This window comes from Leguminivora glycinivorella, chromosome 10, assembly GCF_023078275.1.
Source record: "Leguminivora glycinivorella isolate SPB_JAAS2020 chromosome 10, LegGlyc_1.1, whole genome shotgun sequence".
Taxonomy (NCBI): Eukaryota; Metazoa; Arthropoda; class Insecta; order Lepidoptera; family Tortricidae; genus Leguminivora; species Leguminivora glycinivorella.
In genome coordinates, this window is record NC_062980.1 from 2,493,743 (window position 1) to 2,516,343 (window position 22,601).

At 37.3% G+C, this 22,601-nt stretch overlaps 2 protein-coding genes across 5 annotated transcripts in view; one reads left to right on the forward strand and one right to left on the reverse strand.

Moving 5' to 3' along the window:
- Positions 1–3,692, reverse strand: part of LOC125230524 (SPRY domain-containing SOCS box protein 3-like) — a 39,523-nt gene extending 35,831 nt beyond the window's left edge. For all 3 annotated transcript variants that reach the window (XM_048135701.1, XM_048135703.1, XM_048135702.1), the window contains exon 1: positions 3,437–3,692. In XM_048135701.1, coding sequence (XP_047991658.1) covers positions 3,437–3,569 — 133 coding nt within the window. In that variant the 5' untranslated portion in view covers positions 3,570–3,692. The remainder of the gene's footprint in view (positions 1–3,436) is intronic.
- Positions 3,693–4,327: 635 nt separating this feature from the next.
- Positions 4,328–10,674, forward strand: LOC125230639. 2 transcript variants are annotated; one of them, XM_048135865.1, is made up of 6 exons: positions 4,328–4,649; positions 5,218–5,350; positions 6,622–6,745; positions 7,279–7,546; positions 7,927–8,112; positions 10,196–10,674. In XM_048135865.1, exons 2-6 carry the CDS (start codon positions 5,278–5,280, stop codon positions 10,370–10,372), a joined length of 828 nt encoding a protein of 275 aa, XP_047991822.1. In that variant the 5' UTR covers positions 4,328–4,649; positions 5,218–5,277; the 3' UTR covers positions 10,373–10,674. The 2 variants fall into 2 exon arrangements, with proteins under 2 accessions (XP_047991822.1, XP_047991823.1); XM_048135866.1 differs by lacking the exon at positions 4,328–4,649 and having other exon boundaries at positions 5,010–5,350.
- Positions 10,675–22,601: the final 11,927 nt, after the last annotated feature.

Here is a 22,601-nt window from a genome sequence, read left to right on the forward strand (position 1 = left end):
TTTTTAGAAGGTAAAGAAGAGGACATGTATGTAATAAAGTGCGCTACCTGAACCAAACAGATTTATATAGTGTATACATTGAACCGGGGCCTATGCCCAGGCATTAAATCCAAGGAGTGCCAAGTTTAAATTTTTTCAACTCCAAGGGGCGCAAATACGTTGTTTTATAGTTGATTACATATACACGTGTTTCCGGTATCACTCAAAACCTCAGACACCCCAACAGATTTTTATTTTTTTAAACTCATTTAGAGTATTCATCTTTTAATCTGATGGTTACTTTTTTTTTAATTGATTTTTTAGTTTTCTGTACAGGTCTACTTGACTTTTAGCTCTACACTCAATAAAATAATTGCTAACTACCATCATAAACCATAAAACTATTTATTTGTGTACGTTACTGCAACGACATAAGGTTTACCAATAGACAGCTAAGATGTCATTGTAAAACAAATTGGACAGGTAATCGCAGTAAGCAAATTTAAACCCAATATTCAGAATGACAAGGTTGTAATTAGGTATGGGTTCAATTTGTTATTGACTTATGATAAACATTAAGATTAAACTGACAAACAACGTCAAACTCGTAGCGGAAAAAATAATCGCCCAAGTAACCAGCCCGTATTAATACCCCTAAATACTGAAAAAGGTAAACAACCTCTAGCAATGCGATATGCAATACACAATGTTGTATTACGAATACAATAGAATAGGCACGTAAAAAATAACTAATCATACTAATTTACATAAAAATATTACCCCCATCAGGATATAGCTCAATCGATTCTACTCTCGATTCTGAACAAACGGTTTTCAGGTTTTTAGTATTAAGTGAAACACGGTGTATGTCCTTGCAATAATTTCTGGAGCTAACTATAATACTCAATAACCATCCTACCCTTTTTATTCTTCATTAGGATACAGAGATAATATTTTTTTTATACATATGGGGTATATGTAGTCCTTCAATTTTAAACTTACTGCTGCTAAGGTGATAATGACAACATAGTAAGAAGGCTAAGTTCAGACTGTGGTTCAGATGAACGCGCGGTGACGCGCGGTTTTCTCACCGCGCGGTTTAAGATTGTAAAAAAATCAATGGCGTTGTTTACATGACCGCGCGTTGCCGCGCGTGACCGCGCGCGCCGCCGTGCACCGCGCGCAAAATCTTGTACCGCGCGGTGGCGCGCGGTTCAAGATCTACAATCCTATATCGACCAGGCCCCGTAGCCGAATGGCATTTCTCCGACGCCAAACGAAAGCGATACGCCGCTGGCTCTGTCGCGCCAATACGCAAGCGCGATAGAGATAGATATCTACTAGCGCTTCGTTTCGTGAGCGTTTCGTGAGCGATTGTGCCATTCGGCTAGCCACCCTGTTCAGTTGACTCGCGCGGTTTGAGGCGGACGGACACACGGAGCCACGAAAAATGGAGGACAAAATATCTTTTGGTGATATGCAATATCTTATAGCACCATCTGTAGGTTGCAAATCCTTTTCTACGCAATCTTAAAAAAATCAAAGGATGCAATCGACATCCTAAAGTAGTTGAAAAATCAATCTACGGGTAGTCTTAGTGTGGGATATAAAGTAACAAACAGGTTTAAAGGAAGTCTCTGATTTAACACAGGGTGCACCCAGTATTGCCTTTGCTTTCGAAGACGACGTCGCAGTTTTAGGTATAAAACCCACAAGCAAATTGCCTCCTCCACGTCCATTACCACTGAATGTTCACGCTAAACTGCCGCGTGTAAGCCGCCGTCATCTGAACAGCTGAACCGCGCGGGACCGATCTGAACTTAGCCTTAAGTGCTATTTTAATTTTTTCCTCTATTGCAAGATGTACTGATTATTGTGTAACAACAAGTTTCAGAAAGAGCAATGTCCTAGTTTAGATATTATCATAATCCAGTCTGCAGGCAGCTACTGGTGTGTGATTGATAATAGATAATAACACAAAATTAAAATTTTGAAAAAGCCCCCAACCGCAACATAGTGGCTAAGAACCATTGAGGTATATGTACTACGTACTAGAGGCGACGTTGCCAAGCGAAAACACTGCACATGCTGACAAATGCGCGGGGTGGGGGGAGCGGCAATTTACGCATAGAGTAGGTCCACCATCAGATGTGACACATTATTATTATATTCTGCCTAACGGAAATTTTACATTTTAAAATACGGCTATTCTAGTCAAAATGATTTATTTATTTACAACTTAAACAATACAAATTAATATAATTGTGCTGTACTTATCTTCTTCTTTAAAATACAATGAATGAACATATATATGTGTTGGACAAAGCGTATCCATTGTTCCCTTTTTTCATGACCAGATCAAAGAAAACTGCAAAAAGTGAGCGTGCTAAAAATACAATTTCACTCAAAAAATATTAACAATCAATAAACAAATAAACTTTTTTTATATTATAGTAACATAATTCATGAAGTAGTAATTAGTTACCTAATAATTTTCCAAATAGAAATATATATATTTCGCAAATATATTAGAGGTGAAACACTTAGTAGGAACAATGTAAATGGCACATCTGCGCGGTTAGTCTATGATTGCGTCACCAAAATGGCGGCAGTCCCGCTCCCGCTCGCGTATTTGTAGAATATTCAATCTTAAAATATTATAGACGAGTTTTTTGTTTAATTTACCGATGAAATGTCACACCTTGACTTTTATTTGATTTTTTTCGAGTGATTAGAACAATTTTTAAGCACACAAGAACGCATTATTCACGTGGAAAGTAAATGCATCACGGCACATCACTGCACTGCGAGGGCCTGGTGACGACTGACAACGTTGCGGTCCATGGACCGCAGTGGGGTGTGTAAAAAATTCTCTTAGCAGCGTCGCCTCTAGTACGTAGTACATATACCTCAATGCTAAGAACACTCCAGACTAGCTTTAAACAAAAAAAACTAAATCTAAATTGGTTCATCCATTCGGGAGCTACAATGCCACAGACAGACTCACACACAGACAGACAGATAAACAGACAGACACGTCAAACTTATATTATAATACCCCGTCGTTTTGCATCGGGGGTTAAAAATGTTTATTTATTTATTTAATCTTTATTGAACAAATCATTACTGAGACAAAAATTGTTAGTTGTAAAACAATTTATACAAACCCAATTAATTAATGCTCTCTCTCTCTCTCTCAGGCAATTTGGACGTGGCTCTGGCAATGCAGCAAAATCTAGACGCGTTTTCATTTCTATTTAGGATATAGAGAATTTATTTATTATACTATAAATAAATTATCTATATCCTAAATAGAAATCAACGAAAGAGACCTCCGTCAGCCAGTTATTTTACCTTGAACTTTAATTGATGTATATGAACTGAATACAATCTTAAGTTATATCGTTTATAAAAAAAGTTACTTTAAAACTAATAGGTACACAAACATTTAACAAACCTTCAACATCTTCTCCGCAAGAACAAGGGTTCACCTGCTTCCATGGCACTGGTTCACGTTTCTTGAAACACTGACAGTATGGTTTCGCACATTTGTTCTCACTGATTTTAGACTTTTGCGGACCGACCAACATATTGACTGCATAAATACGTAACACAAAGTAAGCAAACAGTTCACTTCACTTCGTTATTTCGATACAATGCACAAAATAATAACACGTAACGTACGAACGACAGTACCGTTTCGCAACACAGAGCAAAAATAACTGACGGTTGGCAGCAGTGACATCACGCTTATATACCAACTGGTCGTTCAAAAATTTACAAAATTATCAGCTTATTACCATTTATATAGAATAGTGGTTCACGCAAAAGAAAATAATTAATAATTAACTTTAAAACTTCATGACGTCACAAAATACGAAACAAAAGTAATATTTATTAATAAAATTATGGTATCTAGCAAATTGCATATATACGCCAGATGCACGGATTTATGAACGATAATAATAACATTGGCGCATGTCTGGAAAATTCCGGAAGTTTCGTTTCTCATTTTCCTTAGACATGGCGGGAACATTTAAATATTATTCAGGAAAATATCATGACTTATGTTCTAAAAAACGCTAAATATCATATTTTACTAATGTAAATGGTAATAAAATTGAATTATAACAATTATATTAATTACCCATTTAAAAGGACTAAAATAAATTTTAAATCTTAAATTTATTATTTTTTGTTAAACTATAACTTAGTCAGCAAGACACGATTTTGGTCCGTTTTAGTATCTACTGAAGTTGAAATAAAAGATGTTAGGTGTTGCGGAACAACATGCTCACCAATTATTATCATGTATGTAATCTAATCTAAAATTTGTCTAAAATGCTCACTATTTCCCCAAACAATCGACGACGGCTGAAAGCTTCTTCCTTCCGCTTTTCCAACCCTCCAAGTTGTTGAACGTTGGTAGCCCTGTTTGTTTTGTTGCGCACCCCGCCCCGCGCTTCGGCCCCGCCCACTAATGGCTGTCAAGCAAGAGTCAAGTGTTAAGAAAAAATGCATTTATTCAAATTAAAAAATGTGTAAAGAATTCTTCGGTATTGATCGAATACAACTGTGAAAACTGAAACTCTCCTGACAATAAGATCACCATATCCGTAGTTTGTGTAAATATGAGCTAGTGGATTAGTGAATTCAAATAATTATAAAATGTAAGTAATGATTTCTTTTACGTTGCCAAAATCTCTATTATTTTACTTTACAAAGGATTTTGTATAAAATTCTTTAGCTTTGGTGGCCCATCAGTTATTTTTTATATGTAAAAGGTCAATGGTCAATATGGACATGCTATAATTTGCATAAAGTTTTTCTTAATAAATTTTTGATAACACAACTGATAAGTATTATTCACTTATATCTTTAAGTTATTAATAACCTTAATCAGTAGCCAATTGTAAAGGTTTGAGCGTGTCTTATTAATGTAGGAAGATAAAGTATAATGTTCTATGTAAATATTTTTTTTTATATTTATTGCCATCTCCTTGCCCACCAACAATAATTTATAACAACAATTTTATTTAATTTCTAGTATAAACAGCATGAATAAAAAATATGGAAAAGATATACTGCTATATGCTACAGAGTGAAATGATTGTCACTAAACTGCTTGTTCTTGTTTCTTACTTCTCTTTGACATTTTAAGAGTATATGGTATCTATTTCAGTTTATAAGTTTACTTAAAATAAAATGGCTCATATACATGTGGTGTTCAATTTATAGGTACAGCGCTGGGATGTGCCTCGGCGAGCTTTGAGTGTGAGGTGCGAGGCAGGAACTCCAATGCATTTCTGGATAGACAAACGCAGCCAGTGCTACACCGGCCGCCACCGCGTGCCCTCATCTTTGTCAGCTGGTAACATTTTAAAATATTTTTATATTAATTATGTTGGGATTGAGAAATAAAAAACATAGACAAAAATTGATTTTCCGTACACGCCTTTGGGATGGTTTATACTTTATAGAGACATCTACCAACAGACAATTGCATCATACGTAACGGCACCGGAGTCTCAAGTCGTATTGCGAACTCATACTAAATCAAATTGATTCAAAATTTACTTCATTGTAAAAATAAGCAAAAGTACTGAATAAATGACTACAACCAAAGACCTATATAACTTCGTATAGACGGCCAAGGTCTAAGAAAAAAACGTACCTCAAAGCCATAGAGAAAAAGGTACGGTGGCCGAGATGGCGTTACACCTTTGGGGAACGCTCGGCTAGATGGCGCTAATATTAATATTTGACATTTTAACACATATCAATTTAAGAATATGGGCCAAATTGTCAAAACTGAGGTTCAAAAGTTTTAAGCTTGTGTCGCGAGATGGCAGTCTATGCACTGTGATTACACATTTTACTTTGACAGTGAGACAGCCTCTTTGCCATAACTGTTGTTGTGGTGAAAAAAATATTTTTATATTTTAATTTGTTTTCGCCGTCCCCACGCCATGCGTTGGTCCGAATTGCGTGCTCAGGTCAGGCACGATAAAGCTACTGTTGACCCATTTCGTGACAAAGTAAATTGAGCATGAAAACTGAGCTGTTAGCAGGCTGGATTTACTGAAAGGTCAAATTCCGCTCGTTCTAAAGGTTTTCAAATTTTTCATGCCTAATAACGTGGTTTACGTAAATACGTAGCTTATAGGCAGGCACCTACTTAACCTGCTTAACCGTGGGAGTTTTTCCATCGAACTTTACGATGCGTTGAGGGCGCCTACGCCGGGCCAGATTATGATAATTGCCTAATAAAATCAAGTTACTTAATCAGTTTTCTATATTATAAAGGGATTTATTGTAAAGTCTAGGTACCTATCCAAGCAAGTGGTTCTCAAACAGTAGGTATCTAACAAAAGAGGTCAAATAAAATTAAATCGTTATTGACTTTTATAAGTTTCACCGTTTAAAACGCAGACATTATCTGTCGCTTTGTTTACAGTAGACATGGCTCGGCCGAGGTAGCGCGCGCGTTTACCTCGATCGTGCGATTTGCCTCGGCCGAGGCAATTTGCCTCGAGTCGTGTCTCGCTCTGTGTAACTATTGCTGATTAGTCTGCTGACTGATTCGTCGTACAAATCCTATCGGACCTAATTTTTTTTTGTTAAATTAAAAAATTGTATCAGGGGTGGGGCGGTCGCGCGGTCGCGTGTGCGTGGGCGCGCGCAAGGGCATGGCGGCGCCCGTCCACCGCTTCGCAGCCGTCGACTGTCCGCCGCGCCGCCCGCCGCGCACACACCGACACTATGGGTGAGTACTTCAATAGCTAGTAGGCAGGGGACAGGTACATGCTAGTGAGTCTCGTGACTTCAGTAGTAGCAGTGTCGACTGCCCGAAGCGCACACAGCGCCAAGGTGAGTAGAGACATGGACTAGGGCTAGTGACGTCACTAGTCGGTAGTTGTGTCTGGAATGTGTGAAAGAGCACACCGTCGACTGCCCGCCGCGCCGTCTGCCGGGAACACACCGATACTATGGGTGAGTAGACTGAGTAGAGATACGTAGGCAAGGCTCGTGACGTCGCTATCCACGATCGTATCAGTAGCGGTGTCAGGCCGGGTAGGTACTGTAGTATCGCGTTGTCCGCCGTGCTTATTCCGCTATGATGTGTAGTTAGGGAGACGCAGGGAAATGTACGTCACCCATATTACATGGAGTTTAGCATGTCTACATATGTCTGCCACCTCGGTCTAATGACAAAAACAGAGTCCTCTGATTTACCTAATTTTATTTTAATATAGGTATAATGTCGATCCCTTCGAATACTTCTCTTTATTGTCACAGGCCCCCACCAATGCCGCCGGTCCACACATCCCGGCGTCAAAACGAAGAGCCAAGCCTCTACGTGGAAATACCCCCCGAGCCCCCCCAACCGACCATCGCCAGTCTCGCGGCCGCTCGAAGCGTGACCCCAGACACGTTGTTACGGACCGCAGCCCTGGGCCTCCATCACTCGCCCATGATGGCCCCGCATTTGAAGTTTGGAATGCTAGTGTCTTTTGCGCTGGCGACGGTGTTTTTAGCTGGTGCTAAGTACTACTTCGATCGGCAGGTTAGTCAATCACTAACACTAATGACCCATGTTTTTTAACTTTGGTTTAACTAACCTACCATCGTCAGCCGCACAGAAGTGTAACTTCAGACACGTTACTTCGGACCTGTGAGATGCGATGCCTATATTTAAAGTGTCTTTTTGCCCCAACCGACTTTTAGGCATAAATGTATTATGTCACAACACTAATATCCATTGTAAAGTACAATACAAAAAAAAGATTATGACTCTTTTTGGATTCCGCAAACGTGACGAAGATTTCAAGTTAATTCTATAATTTATTTAACTTTGTTGTTTTACAAAGTCCCTTTTAAACTGAATGCTCCGATTTACACCTAGGTAAATATCTGGTCTTGAAATGAACATTGCGTTGTCTATAGGTGGTACGCGACAGCTCAACCGGCGCGGAAGTGAACGTGGTCGTAGCAGCAGTGTCTATGGCGTGTGTCTGCGGCGTAGGCTGCGCGTTGTCCATGTGTCGCGCGAAGCCTGCCCCGCTCGCGCCGCCTGACCGCGTGTCTTCTACCGCACGCCGCGCTGCACCGCCGCCGCGCGAGGAGCCTTCTGTGAGTAACACTAGTGTAGATGGAGGATGTCATAGGGGTCACAGTAGGTATTAATAATAATAATACTTTATATAATGTATCCATTTAGCGTATGGTGTGTGTTGGGGTGGGCTGCGCGTTGCGCACTTTTGTTGATTCAACACTGTTGAATTAAGCCGACCGACCGCGTGTCTTCACGCCGCGCCTTACCAAGTCACTACCTCCATGCGAGGATGTGTAGAGTGTCAGCCGTGACTCCAGAGCGTCGGCATCCAGTCAACTTTGGCGGCTGCTCGACGTAACGTTGGCGAATTTTTCCATAGCACCACAGTATAATAAATAATAATATCGTACAGTATGGCCACTCCCGCTCTCTGCTGAAAGTGCCGTCCACCCCCTCTCGGTTACTTCACAATTACTGCCTGTCAAAAACGCGAACAGTCGACTTGTCTCATATTTGACTCATTCAAGCATAATACGCGTTCACCTACACGAGCTTAGACTGTGTGCTAGAAACGCGCCTCTTTCAAATATTTGATCGCCAGTGTCCGAGGTGTGATAGCACAGTATTAGACTTCTACGCTTATAAGAAGCCGGGTGGGAATGTGAAAGGTTATAAGATGATTACGTCCTCAGTGAAAATTAAATAAATAAATATTGGGGACACCTTACACAGATCAACTTAGCACCAAACTAAGCAAAGCTTGTACTGTGAGTGCTAAGCGACGATATTATACTTAACCCTTAATTTGGCAGAGACTCTGGTGACATAAATTTACCGATTTTACTTAATATATTGAATATCAGGTATTTTTAAAGCGTCCGAAAAATATTTAAAAAAATCTAGATTTATTAGTTTTGGAAAAAAAATATGTCCGCCACAGCGGACTCTGCCAAATATTGGGATAAATTAATATGTCCGCTGAGGCGGACACTGCCAAACATACGGTCATTTAAAATAAACAAGTATTTCTTAACATATATTTATTTTAAAAATTAACAAATATAATAATTTTGTATGAAAATCAAACTGACACATATTTATAGTCAAATATCATTATTTTAACTTTTTTCCGACTTTTTGGCCAGGTTGCACAGGCCGTGATCACGACAGACTGATGTGACAGTGATGTCCCAGCAAAATCTCGTCGAAGATGTAAACAACACAAAACTACCCGAAATTAATTATATCAATGTTCGGGGCAGACAAAGAAATTATAAATTTTGATCTACCCGGTTTTCTTTAATGTTTATTGCCCCTCGCGCGACATGTAACATTCACAATATCCGCGCACTACGTATACCTAAAAGTGCCAAAATTTTAACTGCTTGGTCCAGCACCACACGCTGTTGGATTAAATAAAAAATCTAAGCATAAAAGCAGGCCACCAAAACAAGAAAATCAAAATAATAAACAAAACAATATAATAATTTGTTACAACACGTGTCACCGCAACATTGGCATAGTCCGCCACGGCGGACAAATTGTATTTAGTATATATTTGGCACTGTCCGGTGCGGCGGACAACTTGTTTAGATGATGATTATGAGTATTAGAAATTGAGAAATAAATTGAAAACATAACCACTTGCAACTATTATGTAATATATTTTATTATTTGTACAACAGAAATACCCTGTTCTTACAAAAACCAAAAGAAAAACGCATAAATATTTTGCTAAAAACAGTTGACTTCTGATGCGGTGCCATCTTGACGAGTAACTGTCAAACGAGTGTTGACAGTGGTCAAATAGTATTTTTATACAAAGCATGTATCATAAAAGAGTCTCTTTCCATATGTTAAATTAAATAAAATTCTACCTAAAAAGCGAAATATTTTTTTTTATCACCTGTCCGTCCCACCGGACTTTGCCAAATTAAGGGTTAAATAAACAAACACATACTTATATACATAGAAAATATCCATGGCTCAAGAACAAATATCTGTGCTCATCTCACAAATAAATGCCCTTACTGGGATTCGAACCCAGGACGGCGGCGTAGCAGGCAGGGTCACTACCGCTTGAGCCAGACCGGTCGTCAAAAAATTAGAATTAGATTCGACCAGTTTTGGACGCTAGTTCCAAGTTATTCCCTCTTCCAGCCACCAACCGAATCCGGCGACGAGCTGTCCCTGAGCGCGCTCCTCGAGCGCACCGGCTCGGAGCGCGCGCGGCCGGCGCCTTGTTCCACCGCGGGGGAGGCGCCGCCGCCCTACCACATCGCCGTGCTGCTGCCGCCGCGCTCGCCGCCGCCGCCCGCCTACAGCGCGCTCAGGTAGCTGGAGCACCTCACCGGCACCGAGTACATCATATAGGTGAGCCCTCTACCGGATCCAGTATAACGCCGTTTACATCTCTTATTGATTGCCACGAGATACATGTAAGATCAAGTCTCTGACGGTAACGTGATCGTCGTTTAAGTGTTATTAATCTTAACCTTTTAGCAGCCAAAGTCGACAATGCGAGTGGATCTAGCCTACGGATTTCAAACCTGGACCGTAAGTGCGTTTTCACGTTATTCGTTCCGATATCGAATGTAGGACCGATATCCCATAAATTATAGGCGCCATCTTGGATAATGTGAAAACGGACCCGATCCGATATCGGATGTCGGACCGGTACCCCATACATTACAGGCGCCATCTTGGATTTTTTCTATTGAAATCCTTCCGACATCCGATATCGGATCGGATAATGTGAAAACGCACTAAGGGATAAAGCTGGTACTTATTAAATTTAAAATTATTACAAAGGTCCTGATCAAAAATGTATAAGAAGTTTCTAGAAAAGATCCCAACTTGTGTGAATAAAGGTAAAATAAAAAGTTAAGAACCGCTGCTGCTCTAGCCAAATATTTACCTTAATACATTCAGACAATGTTTACGTAGGCCGTGGCAATGGCATTCAAAAGGTAGATAATCGTATCACATTTAACAGAGAGGCATTGTAAGTCATTACAGAACGAAACGTTTTTTAAGTTTTTAGTCTTAATTTTAAACTAATCTAAGAAATAGACTCAGATCTACTCCTCTAAAGTATTAAAAAAATGTTTATTGTCCGTTTCACTCGTCCTCCGTTATACTAAGAGAATGAGAGAAAGGAAAAGATTGAAAATTTGTTATTTAGGTACCTTTTACTTTGCCTTCTACGAAATTTAACAAATATCTGGCTACCCATACCCATCTTTATAAAATATTGATGTTGTTATCTTTATCTGGATCTGAAATATAAAATGAACAACCAGGGCTCAACTATGTGTACTAACACTTGGTGTCGTGTGAAATGTGAAATGTCACACTTTGTACTTAGTTTAAGTAAGACAGTACCAAACGGTACCACGAAAGCCAAATTAATGAGCTTAGATGAGGAAATACTCAATATAAGATATTGCGAATGCAAAAAAATTACGAGTGTGTGAAACTCTAAGGAGATAACTTTTAACAAATTCCTATTCCATATAGGATATTTTTACAAGAAAAGAACCAAAGGACAAACGATATTTAAATTGTAGAAAATAAAATTAAAAAACGGCAAAATTCAAGACCGTAATGTTAAAAAAGGCTTCTCACGACTACTATTTGTATGGTTACTAGAATCTCAAGTATGTACTTATATTTTATTAGGTATATAATCTCCCTTTCCCTCCGGGTAAGTCGTGAAGCAAGCCAGCATAGTGATAAAAAAATCACTGAATATGTCTAGAATCTCAGTTTTACCAAATAGCCGGGTCCACACAGAACGAGGCGCGTCGCGAGGGGGCGATGTTTCTGCGCGCAAGTTCAGGGTATATGTGAGCAAAACGCATGCTCTGCCTTGGCCGAGGCAAGTCAGCACATAGCACGTTTGCCGGGCCAGGAAATTGCCTCGCGACTTGCCTCGCTCTGCGTCGACCGGCTAATTAATGTTATTGTACAGGGTGCATATGCACGTATACCTTATTTTTGGAGAAACACTGTAACAATGGTTCGATATTCATAGATCACCTTATTTTAGATCATATTCTATCTAATATATCATTTACGTTATCATAACATTATTTTCATCCTAAAATAAGGTATATATATAAAAAGTTAAATATTTTCTGCTTCTGCTAGAATAAACTAAGCACGCACACTATAAGAGCATTTATTTGACGCTCTCTGCTTTGGCCAAATGCTATTTTAATCGACTTTACTTAATTATTGCACAAAATGATGGAGGACCCCGAGTAATCATTAATAAGTAGGTATACGTATTTATTATTAAATCAATGTTACCACTTCTAAAAAGCGTTATAATCGTAAATACTTATAAAAAAATAAGTTTTTCTACATCGGTGAGAGAGAGGAAAGTAGACGTAACTTCTTTTTTTCTTTTTGCATTTATTCATGAAAGTAACCCAAAATCATATCGGCTATAAAAACGAACAAAAGATAAGCACTCCCGTGTAAATAAAAGAGACACGGCGATGTTTATAGTTACTCGCCCAGCGGTGAGCTATTAATATCGCCGTGTCTCTTTTATTTACACGGGAGTGCTTATCTTTTGTTCGTTTTTATAGCCGATAGCTGATAGCTTGCTAGCTCGCGATGGGACCAGTGCCTAACCCAAAATCATAAATTCATTATGGTCATAAATGTCGTAATCTAAAGTCATCCACTGTTATAAAGTATAAGATAAAAGCATTTTAGAATTGGTAATACAGATTGTTTGTGTGATATTGACAATTAAATGATAAATTATCGACTTACGAGTAAGGATGTGGAGTCCAAAGTTGTGTTGTTAAATAAAGCGATATTATAAAAGAAATGGTGAATCTGCGATCAAAGTAAATCAGAAATTGCTAACAGCTCAATTAAATAACTGATGGATGCTGATAGAATGCCTTTTGACAGTCAGTCGCTCAATCGTTTGTATATTTTTCTTTGTTATTAATTGACATTGTATTTTTTTATTCATGGCCATTATAAATTCTACTCTACTGACCGACAACTTTTTGACTTTAGGACTCAAAAAGTTGTCGGTCATACAAATTATCTAAATATCATATGCGGAAGGTTAAAAGTTTGACAACTACAGACCTTGTTTTCGGACGCATTTATACAATTATGAAACGCACAGTCCTGCAAAAAAGAGTAAAAAGTGGCAACATTGTAGTGCCGTCCCGTTTTCTCACATAAATTGATTTGAAAGGGACGACACCAGTGTTACCAGTGTTGCCACTTTTTAATTTCTACTCTTTTTTTGCCAACTTGTAACTTATCCATCAGTTATTGTTATTACGCTTTTGACGCTACGCGGTGTTATGAGTAAAATACTGTCATTAACTCTGTATGTAATATTGTTTCTATCAGAATTGCACATATACGCATAGCTGGGCATTAACTCGTTAATCCGTTAATCGTTAATTAACGAAGTTAACATTTTGGTTAACGGATTAACTTTTAAGTTAACTTTAAAAAATGTTAACGGATTCGTTAACTTCCGTTAAATTTCTTCGAGTCCGTTAATCGTTAATCCAGTTCCGCACGCGCCGAGTAAAACTTGCTCTGACCGCTACTGTAAAAGCGGAGTATGGCGAAACCTAGGATTTTCACGTAAATTCACAGTCTACAGTCAAATTGGTGCCTTTGGATCACTTGTTCGAGACCTGCTAAAGTTTATTAGTCCTACTGCACCCATCACTAACTGCGAAATAAAATGTAAATCATCAGGCATGACACTCGCGCAACCGACGTATCAAGCCAGAGTGCAGAGTTCGGCGGGCCGCGCTATCTACCAAGTTACCGTGGATCACAACTTCGAATAGAGGTGTCTCAATCCGAGGAACCTACGCAACATGACTAGGTACGACCGCATGATTGACCCAATAAAACAAATAAAACCTAGAATTTACCGAACCAACGTCGATATAAGTCCAAACAGAACAATATTTATTAATATTTCGCTTTTACCACTTGGCAGCTGGGATTTTTTAAGAGATTTTGGCGAACTTCGGGCTTTTACAGTAACATATAAACTTACGCAAATACTAAATAGTTGATAAATGATGCAACTAGCAACAGTAAAATTATTTTTTTATAGCGCTTAACGGATTATCGATTAACTTTAACTTCCGTTAAATTTGTTAAAATGTATCGCTTTAACGATTAACGAAGTTAACTTTTATAGTAACGGATTAGCGATTATCGAAGTTAACTATTTGATTAACGGTGCCCAGCTATGCATATACGTATAGCAGTTCGAGAAAAGTGTTCATCGAGAATGTTTTAAATTAATTATAAAAGTAATTACTTACATAGTTTTATAATAAAATTTGTATTTTATGCAGAGAGCATAATTTTAAAAACCCCATAAATAAGTGTTATAGGATAGTCTGTGTATAGAAGTCGTTCCATATATGTAAACATACTTAGGTGTAGGTTAGGCAACTCGGCCCTGTTTCATAATGTGCAACTTGATTAAAATACATACATTTTATGAAATAGGGCTGTTTGAAACGGGGTACACAAAATACTCAATTGACGATATACATGAGATATAAAGATATTGCTGTAAAATAGAGGTATGTGGAAGAGAGTATGTACAAATTGTACAAGTTAATTAAAGAATGTGTTCCAACTTTCCAACGTAAGGATTTCCAACAAATAAAATTACGAATCTCATACAAAAAAATATGAGCAATTTCTGAAGTTTAGCAATTTTTGAAAGTTTCCAACAGCAGGACAGTGCTGTCGAACATAGACTATTTTTATGTGTAGATATGATATGGTCCAAATTCATTGGAATGTGAATAAGAAATCGGCATATAAAATAAATTTGAGGTAAAAGTAAATGTCATTGGATGTCCAGAAATAATTTATGCGTTGTAAACTGATGTTGTTCTGTATAGCCATATTTAATGCCTCAAAGTTAACTGTTTGTTTGATCTGAATTATTAGCGAAGAGCTAATAGTGATTGACAAAGTTGTGATATTATTTTAGTTATTTATTTATTTGCTAGTGGCCAGTGTCACTAAACTTACATCGACAAAAATCAAGTAGAAAACGCGTGATTTGCCTCCGCCGAGGCAAGTCTACAATGGCTGTTTGCCAAATCAATTGCCCCGCGAAGCTACGCCCTGTGGACCCGCTTAACCCCGCAGTGCATAATCTTTAAATGTCAAAGTCACTTTTTCAATGATAAAAAACCGGCCAAGAGCGTGTCGGGCCACGCTCAGTGTAGGGTTCCGTAGTTTTCCGTATTTTTCTCAAAAACTACTAAACCTATCAAGTTCAAAACAATTTTCCTAGAAAGTCTTTATAAAGTTCTACTTTTGTGATTTTTTTCATATTTTTTAGACATATGGTTCAAAAGTTAGAGGGGGGGGGACGCACTTTTTTTTCCTTTAGGAGCGATTATTTCCGAAAATATTAATATTATCAAAAAACGATCTCAGTAAACCCTTATTCATTTTTTAATACCTATCCAACAATATATCACTTGTTGGGGTTGGAATGAAAAAATATATCAGCCCCCACTTTACATGTAGGGGGGGTACCCTAATAAAACATTTGTTTCCATTTTTTATTTTTGCACTTTGTTGGCGTGATTGATATACATATTGGTACCAAATTTCAGCTTTCTAGTGCTTACGGTTACTGAGATTATCCGCGGACGGACGGACGGACGGACGGACGGACGGACGGACGGACGGACGGACGGACGGACGGACAGACAGACATGGCGAAACTATAAGGGTTCCTAGTTGACTACGGAACCCTAAAAATTGACAGGCAACATACAAAGGGTTAATCACAGAATAGAACACTAGTGAAATTGTATTTCAGCAATTTTACATTTTGTCGATATAAGTTTCGTGATTGGCCAACGTTTCGTGAAGGGACTTATGTTCGGGACCAGAGGGAGGGTGTGATTAATTGATTATATTTTATGGTCGTCTTGGTTGTGGTCCGAGAGATTGAGAAGTAGCTACTAGCTAGGAGAAATTGTCTTGGGGTTCGCTCGAAATGATATTTATACGGATAAACACGTTTATTAAACCGTAAAAGTAGTTTACAGAAGAATGCCTGATCAGCAGCAAAATTTCAGGGGAAAAATAATTTGAGTGTAAATTTGCTGCTGCCTGTATATCTAGATATGTCAAGATTCTTCTAATTTTAACCCTTTATACGGCACTGGTCTCAAAAAACCACCCTGTATGACTATCTTTTTGTATTTTTTTCTTGTTCAGAATTTTTAGGACTACAGGATGGCGATGAGGTTTGAACTCACGATTTTTTTGAGTCTTGCCTGTTAAAGGGTTACAAGTGAAAAAAATACTACATTTCCAAGTGATGTTTTTAATGTGTCAATCGGTAAAGTGTTCGAGCCTTTTTGCAATTAAAGCCAAATATTATATGAGGTTACTTCATGTTCGTTATAAAACATAAATGTCATGTACAGTTAACTTCAACTTTAGTATACAGTTTGGCAAAAAAGAGTAGAAATCAAAAAGTAGCAACATCGTAGTGTCATTCTCACACTTGTTGATTTTAAAGAGACGACACAACACTTTTTGTATTCTACTCTTTTTTGCAACTGCGTCTATGCGGATCAAGAGTTTTTTTTAACTCCTATAATTTCTTATTGAAATCTATATTCTTATTTAAACGTATTTCTACATCGATACCTATGCCACTAGAAAAATATGTCATGTGTTATGTTTTCTTCGTCCGAATAGACGTTGACTGTACAAGTGAGTAGTACCTTCGCTTGTTAAGCTCATATGCTCATACATTGTCTACCGATATGATAGTTAGCGGTTGGTAGTCTGTGTGTCTATATCTATAGTTGTTATGGAGAGAAATGTACATAGAATGAAACGGTGGTGACTTAAGGTAGGGGTGGCGCGGACTTAGGATAGTCCAGTCATAATGTGTAATTTAAAATAATTGTTCTTGTATTGTGTTTTTGGTTTTCCAATGTTTTGTACGAAACACTTTATATTTAATGCTACCTATGTATGCAACAGACATCGTACAGAAAGTTTCTTGCGCAAAAAAATGTGTTAAAAATAACTATTAATACGAAACTGGACCTTAAAACGGTGGAGTTTACTACCTAAATTTAAATCAAACTTTGTACAATAACCGCGCCGCCAATTATTGGATAAATTAATAAGTAAAAAGTATATGTCCGTTTAATTGACATTATTTTGTGTCATTTATTTGTCCACTTTGTGTAAAGGATCCCTTCCATATCTATGCTTTAAATTGTGAATCTAGTCCTTGTGTTTTTAGATTTACGTGATGGCAATGAAAAATACTTAATACCTACTATTAGCATTACGAAAAAAAATATGGCGACAACGCATTTGCAACCCTTCTCCCTCTAATACGAGTAATTCAGGTATCCATGGGTGACGTTAATTGCATACTCTCAGCCGATTCGTCTGCTCCTTTGCCTCCCTTATGTTAAAAACATCATAATTATATACAACATGCTACAGCCCTTTTGTCAGTAATGAAAAAAAAATCTACTTTTTTTGCTTTAGTGACAAAAGTGCTAAAAAATACACTATTGGCGACCATATTGAGCTATGAAATTCTACCTAGCGGCCCCTTATACTGTATTTAAGTAAAATACTATTAGAGGACTTTCTGGTCAAAAAAAAAAGTATCTTTCATTGCCATTCGCGTAAATGTAATCACTACTATTGAAAATGTGAATTATTTTTGTTTAGTGTATATAGCATAAGAAAATTTTAGTCGTATAGTGCTGTATTGTTCTGTTCGTTGATTGGCAGTCGATTTATTTTTATATGGACCTTTTATAGAAGGGCTGATCGGTTCGTCTTTTGTAACAGACGCTTGACTATATTAAATATTATTGTAACTGTGATTATGTTGTTTTAATTCATCCTTTCTACATTAAGTAGAAAAAAACGTAGTTTTTTTTGCCAAAATTAAATTTTTGGAACAAGCTTTTATCGGCAACTGTACAGTCTTCCTCCACAGGCAACTAGTGGTAGTACAATTCCAAAAATATCCAAAAGTAGTCAAAATTACTCTTGCATACTAAATATGCATCTAATTATCAGCTTATTCCAAAAATTACATTGTTTTATCACAGAATTATTATGATCACTTTCTGCCTTCACCATCAGACCAAGCCCCATTTAGATGGTACGAGTTTCTCGCCTCGAACGTACGATTATCGAAGTACGAGAAAAAATATCGTATCATGTAAGCTATGCGTACGATATCGCACGAGAGGGGGCGATAATCGCCTCGCCTTTGATATTTGTATGTCTCCGTGTAAACAAAACACATATGCGAGAATCGTATACGAGTTTATACGCTACTCAGTCGAAATGTATTCAGTAGAAATCATGTAAAACATGGTGTTTTTATATTTACAGCTACCTCTCAGTAACTGCTAAAACCAAAAATAAATTCTGCTTATTAATATTATACAGTTCATGTTTACATACTGACATTTTACCCCATATATGTATGGGGCAAAATGCCTACGATAATTTTAAAAAAATATTATTTCTATTCTATGTTTAATAATATCCTAAACCTAATCGCAAGTATCGCAACCAAGATTTTATTAGCTAGGTAACGCTACGGTCGAAATCATTATTTTCCCTATTGTATATTATTGAGACCTTCATAAATCATTTATAGTGTTTTTAATATTATTGGGTACTATTCATCTTAAATTCAAATAAATCCAAGGTAAATTATACCCAATATTATAAAAAAGCATATAATATATGTGTATATAATTAATTAATTAGCAACTAGGCACGCAAGTTGACAGGCAAAACTCGTATGAAAATCGGTTCGCTCCGATTCGTGCGATAATCGCACGTTCGAGAAAAAATGTCATACGAGAACCGGTTTAGACGAGTCGAGAAATGTTATGGAAATATCTCCCGAAAATTCTACTCTTAAAGCCCCATTTAGATGGTACGAGTTTCTCGCCCGTCTTGGTCGAGAAACTCGTATGACATAATCGTATGCGATAATCGCCTGGCGAGTATCGTACGAAAACGTTTACATTAGTGCGAGAAATAAAAACTCGCATACGAGTATCGTATGCGAGACTCGCCAGGCGATTATCGCCAGGCGAAATAGTTTAGACGGAGTGTAGAATTTTCGGGAGATATTTCCATAACATTTCTCGACTCGTCTAAACCGGTTCTCGTATGACATTTCTTCTCGAACGTGCGATTATCGCACGAATCGGAGCGAACCGATTTTCATACGAGTTTTGCCTGTCCACTTGCGTGCTTAGTTGCTAATTAATTAATTATAAACACATATATTATATGCTTTTTTATAATATGGGGTAAATTTACCTTGGATTTATTTGAATTTAAGTTGAATAGTACCCAATAATATTAAAAACAATATAAATGATTTATGAGGGTCTCAATAATATACTATAGGGAAATAATTAATTCGACCGTAGCGTTACCTAGCTAATAATTTCTTGGTTGCGATTAGGTTTAGGATATTATTATATATGATAGTAAGCATTTTGCCCATAAGCCGAATTCATTTTTGGTTTTAGCAGTTACTGAGAGGTACTTAGCTATAAATATAAAAACACCATGTTTTACATGATTTCTATACTGAATTCATTTTGACTGAGTAGCGTATAAACTCGTATACGATTCTCGCATATGAGTTTTGTTTACACGGAGACATACAAATATCAAAGGCGAGGCGATTATCGCCCCCTCTCGTGCGATATCGTACGCATAGTTTACATGATACGATATTTTTTCTCGTACTCTGGGTGGACCCCATCTAAATGGGGCTTTACTCTGGACCCGGCTATTTTATAAAAAAATATCGTCAATTACTACTTTTATCATGCCTTTATTACGTTGACAGAAGGTTTAATTTATATTGACCGGCAACTAGTAGTGTAAAGACGACATAAATAAAATACGCATACAAGCTCATTTATATGTATATTCATCATTTAATAACATTAAGTACATCGGTGATTGTGATAAATAAATAAAATTAATCTAAAATACACTAAACAACAAAGGTATTATTACATCCATTGCACGCGTTCACAATACAATCACAAAAATTTATGGTGGATTTGGTAACAGAAATAAAAATATAGATTAAAATTTTGAAATAGTTGTAAAAAGAGGAATGCATATGACATTTATAAATTCGACAAAAACATCAAGTATATTAAAAAAAAATACTATACTATAGGTAAGCACTCAGATGTAGGCTGTGGAACTATTGCCTAATTACACATTCTGTCAGATAATATTTATATTCTCTCTGTAATATTTCTTTACAGAAATATTTCTGCACATACACGATATGGTGAACATTTATATAATAAATGAGGCATAAGAATTCAACTAAGTATTTTGTATCTATTAATTTTATTATAAGCATAACACAATTGCATTCATAAATAAACACCACAAGTGACTAGGTGTAAATAAGTGCTAAGAATATAAAAGTCAGCCATTTAAAACATCACAAAAACTCATAAGAAAAATCTGACTACAAGTCGAAATGCAAATGTTGAAATTATAAGAACATTTAAAAATAATGTACGTTTACTAAATCACTTATTTACATAATTAAAATTATTTGATACAATTTTAACGTATTGGGTAATATTTGTTTTCCTAAGCTGTCACGTAAAAATAAATAACTTATATATTTTTCTAAATTATAATTCCCACCGCGAGCTAGTAACTATGAGCTATCGGCTATAAAAACGAACAAAAGATAATCACTCCCGTGTGCATAAAAGAAACACGGCGATGTTTATAGCCACTTGCCCAGCGGTGAGCTATTAATTTCGCCGTGTCTCTTTTATTTGCACGGGAGTGATCTTTTGTTCGTGTTTATAGCCGATAGCTCATAGCTTACCAGCTCGCGGTGGGACCAGTCAGACCAGTGCCTTAAAGGGCAAAAGGGAATTGAAGGACAGTCAAACATTCAGGAAAGGAAATAGTAAAGTGCGAGACAGTAGGTACATAAAGTACTAGGAATATTAGAGTAACTACACACTTGCTCACACATTGCTGCAAGAGGCCAGGATTTCCTTGTACAGTCAGTATTTAATAGACAGTGACCCGTGAGCCAAAGAAAACACCTTTCTTACCACAAATGCCTGTATGTAAATAGATACCTCATAGATAAGCGTGTTCCACCGTAGACCGCATCATCACTTACCATAAGGGGATCGTGGTCAAACATTTATATACTCAAACTAAAAAAAAATGTATGATGGATGACGTACCGCCGACTTGGCGTTTTTTTCCACACAGTTGACCCGACTCTACGCTAGCGAGACGCTAGATGTGGGGGGCCTAACCAGGATATAAGTAGTGACACAATGGACTGTAACCATGGCAACCAGTAAAAAATAAAATATTGGATTATCCTTTGACGAAAGTTTTCAAGCCATCTGACCTCTTGCACAATGCAGCACTATAATTAGTCTCACTATACTTGCTATCGTAAGAGTCGCCCGCTTACCCATACAGTTTACGTTACAAAAGCTGTCCTGTTCAAACGACGCATTATGGCAATGAGGAGGCACACTCAAAGTCCATTGCACTTGCATTGCACAGATAAAGAATTTCATACGTGAGAGCGAGAAGATGATACGTTTTTCTCTCTCACACATATGAATGACAGTGACATGGCTAGACACTTGCACAGGCGCCACCTGGCGGGATAAAATGTCAGTGTGCCTCCTCATTACACTGGTCTCGATGGTGACAACCTCGTTCGACAAATTATTAAAAACGCTCTGCTTTCAAAATGGATGTTCTAGCTGATAATTTGACCTCTAATGCGTCGTGGAAAGGAGATAATGACACTTCAAAGATATAAAATGAGATATCCCAAGTCGAACGACAAAATAATGTTTTTTTTTTGTATTTTTTTCTTTGGTGAAGTCAGTCAGTCGACTATGAGTAAAGCAAATTTATTTGAAATTTATTTTGTTAATTTATAAGAAAAAGTTTGATAAGTAAACTTTTAATGCAGACGGTGGTTTTTAGTCTACCTTCTACTGCAAGACCAGTGTAGCTATTGTAGTAGTAGTAATACACTTTATTGTACAAAGATAAGAACACACACAGTAAAGAAAAAAAGAACACACACATCATTTGTACAAAGGCGAACTTATCCCATTCATTCATTGTGACGCAAAAATGCGAATTTTAAAATAAAGTGATGGAAATGAAAACTCATCAAAGTCATTTCCTTATTTTTTTCGCAGTCTTGAATTATTCAAAAGACAGTTTTTTGCGTATAAAAATACTGCCAAAAAGTACATACCGAAGCCTTGTAGAAAGTAATATCAGTTGAGAATGCCATATCGTCCTTACATTGAAAAAAGCTCGCATCCACTTCTATCAATGAAAAGACAAATGTGTATGGGATGCATATAGACAGTATAATAAAGAGTACTATCGTATAGTATGGCCAATCCCTCTCCCCGCTGAAAGTGCCGCCCACCCCCTCTCGGTTACC

What these genes read in the sequence shown, in the direction of transcription:
- LOC125230639 (XM_048135865.1), top strand. Translation starts at nt 5,278, where the DNA reads ATGCATTTCTGGATAGACAAACGCAGCCAGTGCTACACCGGCCGCCAC. An exon ending in CGCACACACCGACACTATGG is followed by an intron (nt 6,746 to 7,278) that starts GTGAGTACTTCA and finishes TTATTGTCACAG; the next exon opens with GCCCCCACCAATGCCGCCGG. An exon ending in CGCCGCGCGAGGAGCCTTCT is followed by an intron (nt 8,113 to 10,195) that starts GTGAGTAACACT and finishes TCCCTCTTCCAG; the next exon opens with CCACCAACCGAATCCGGCGA.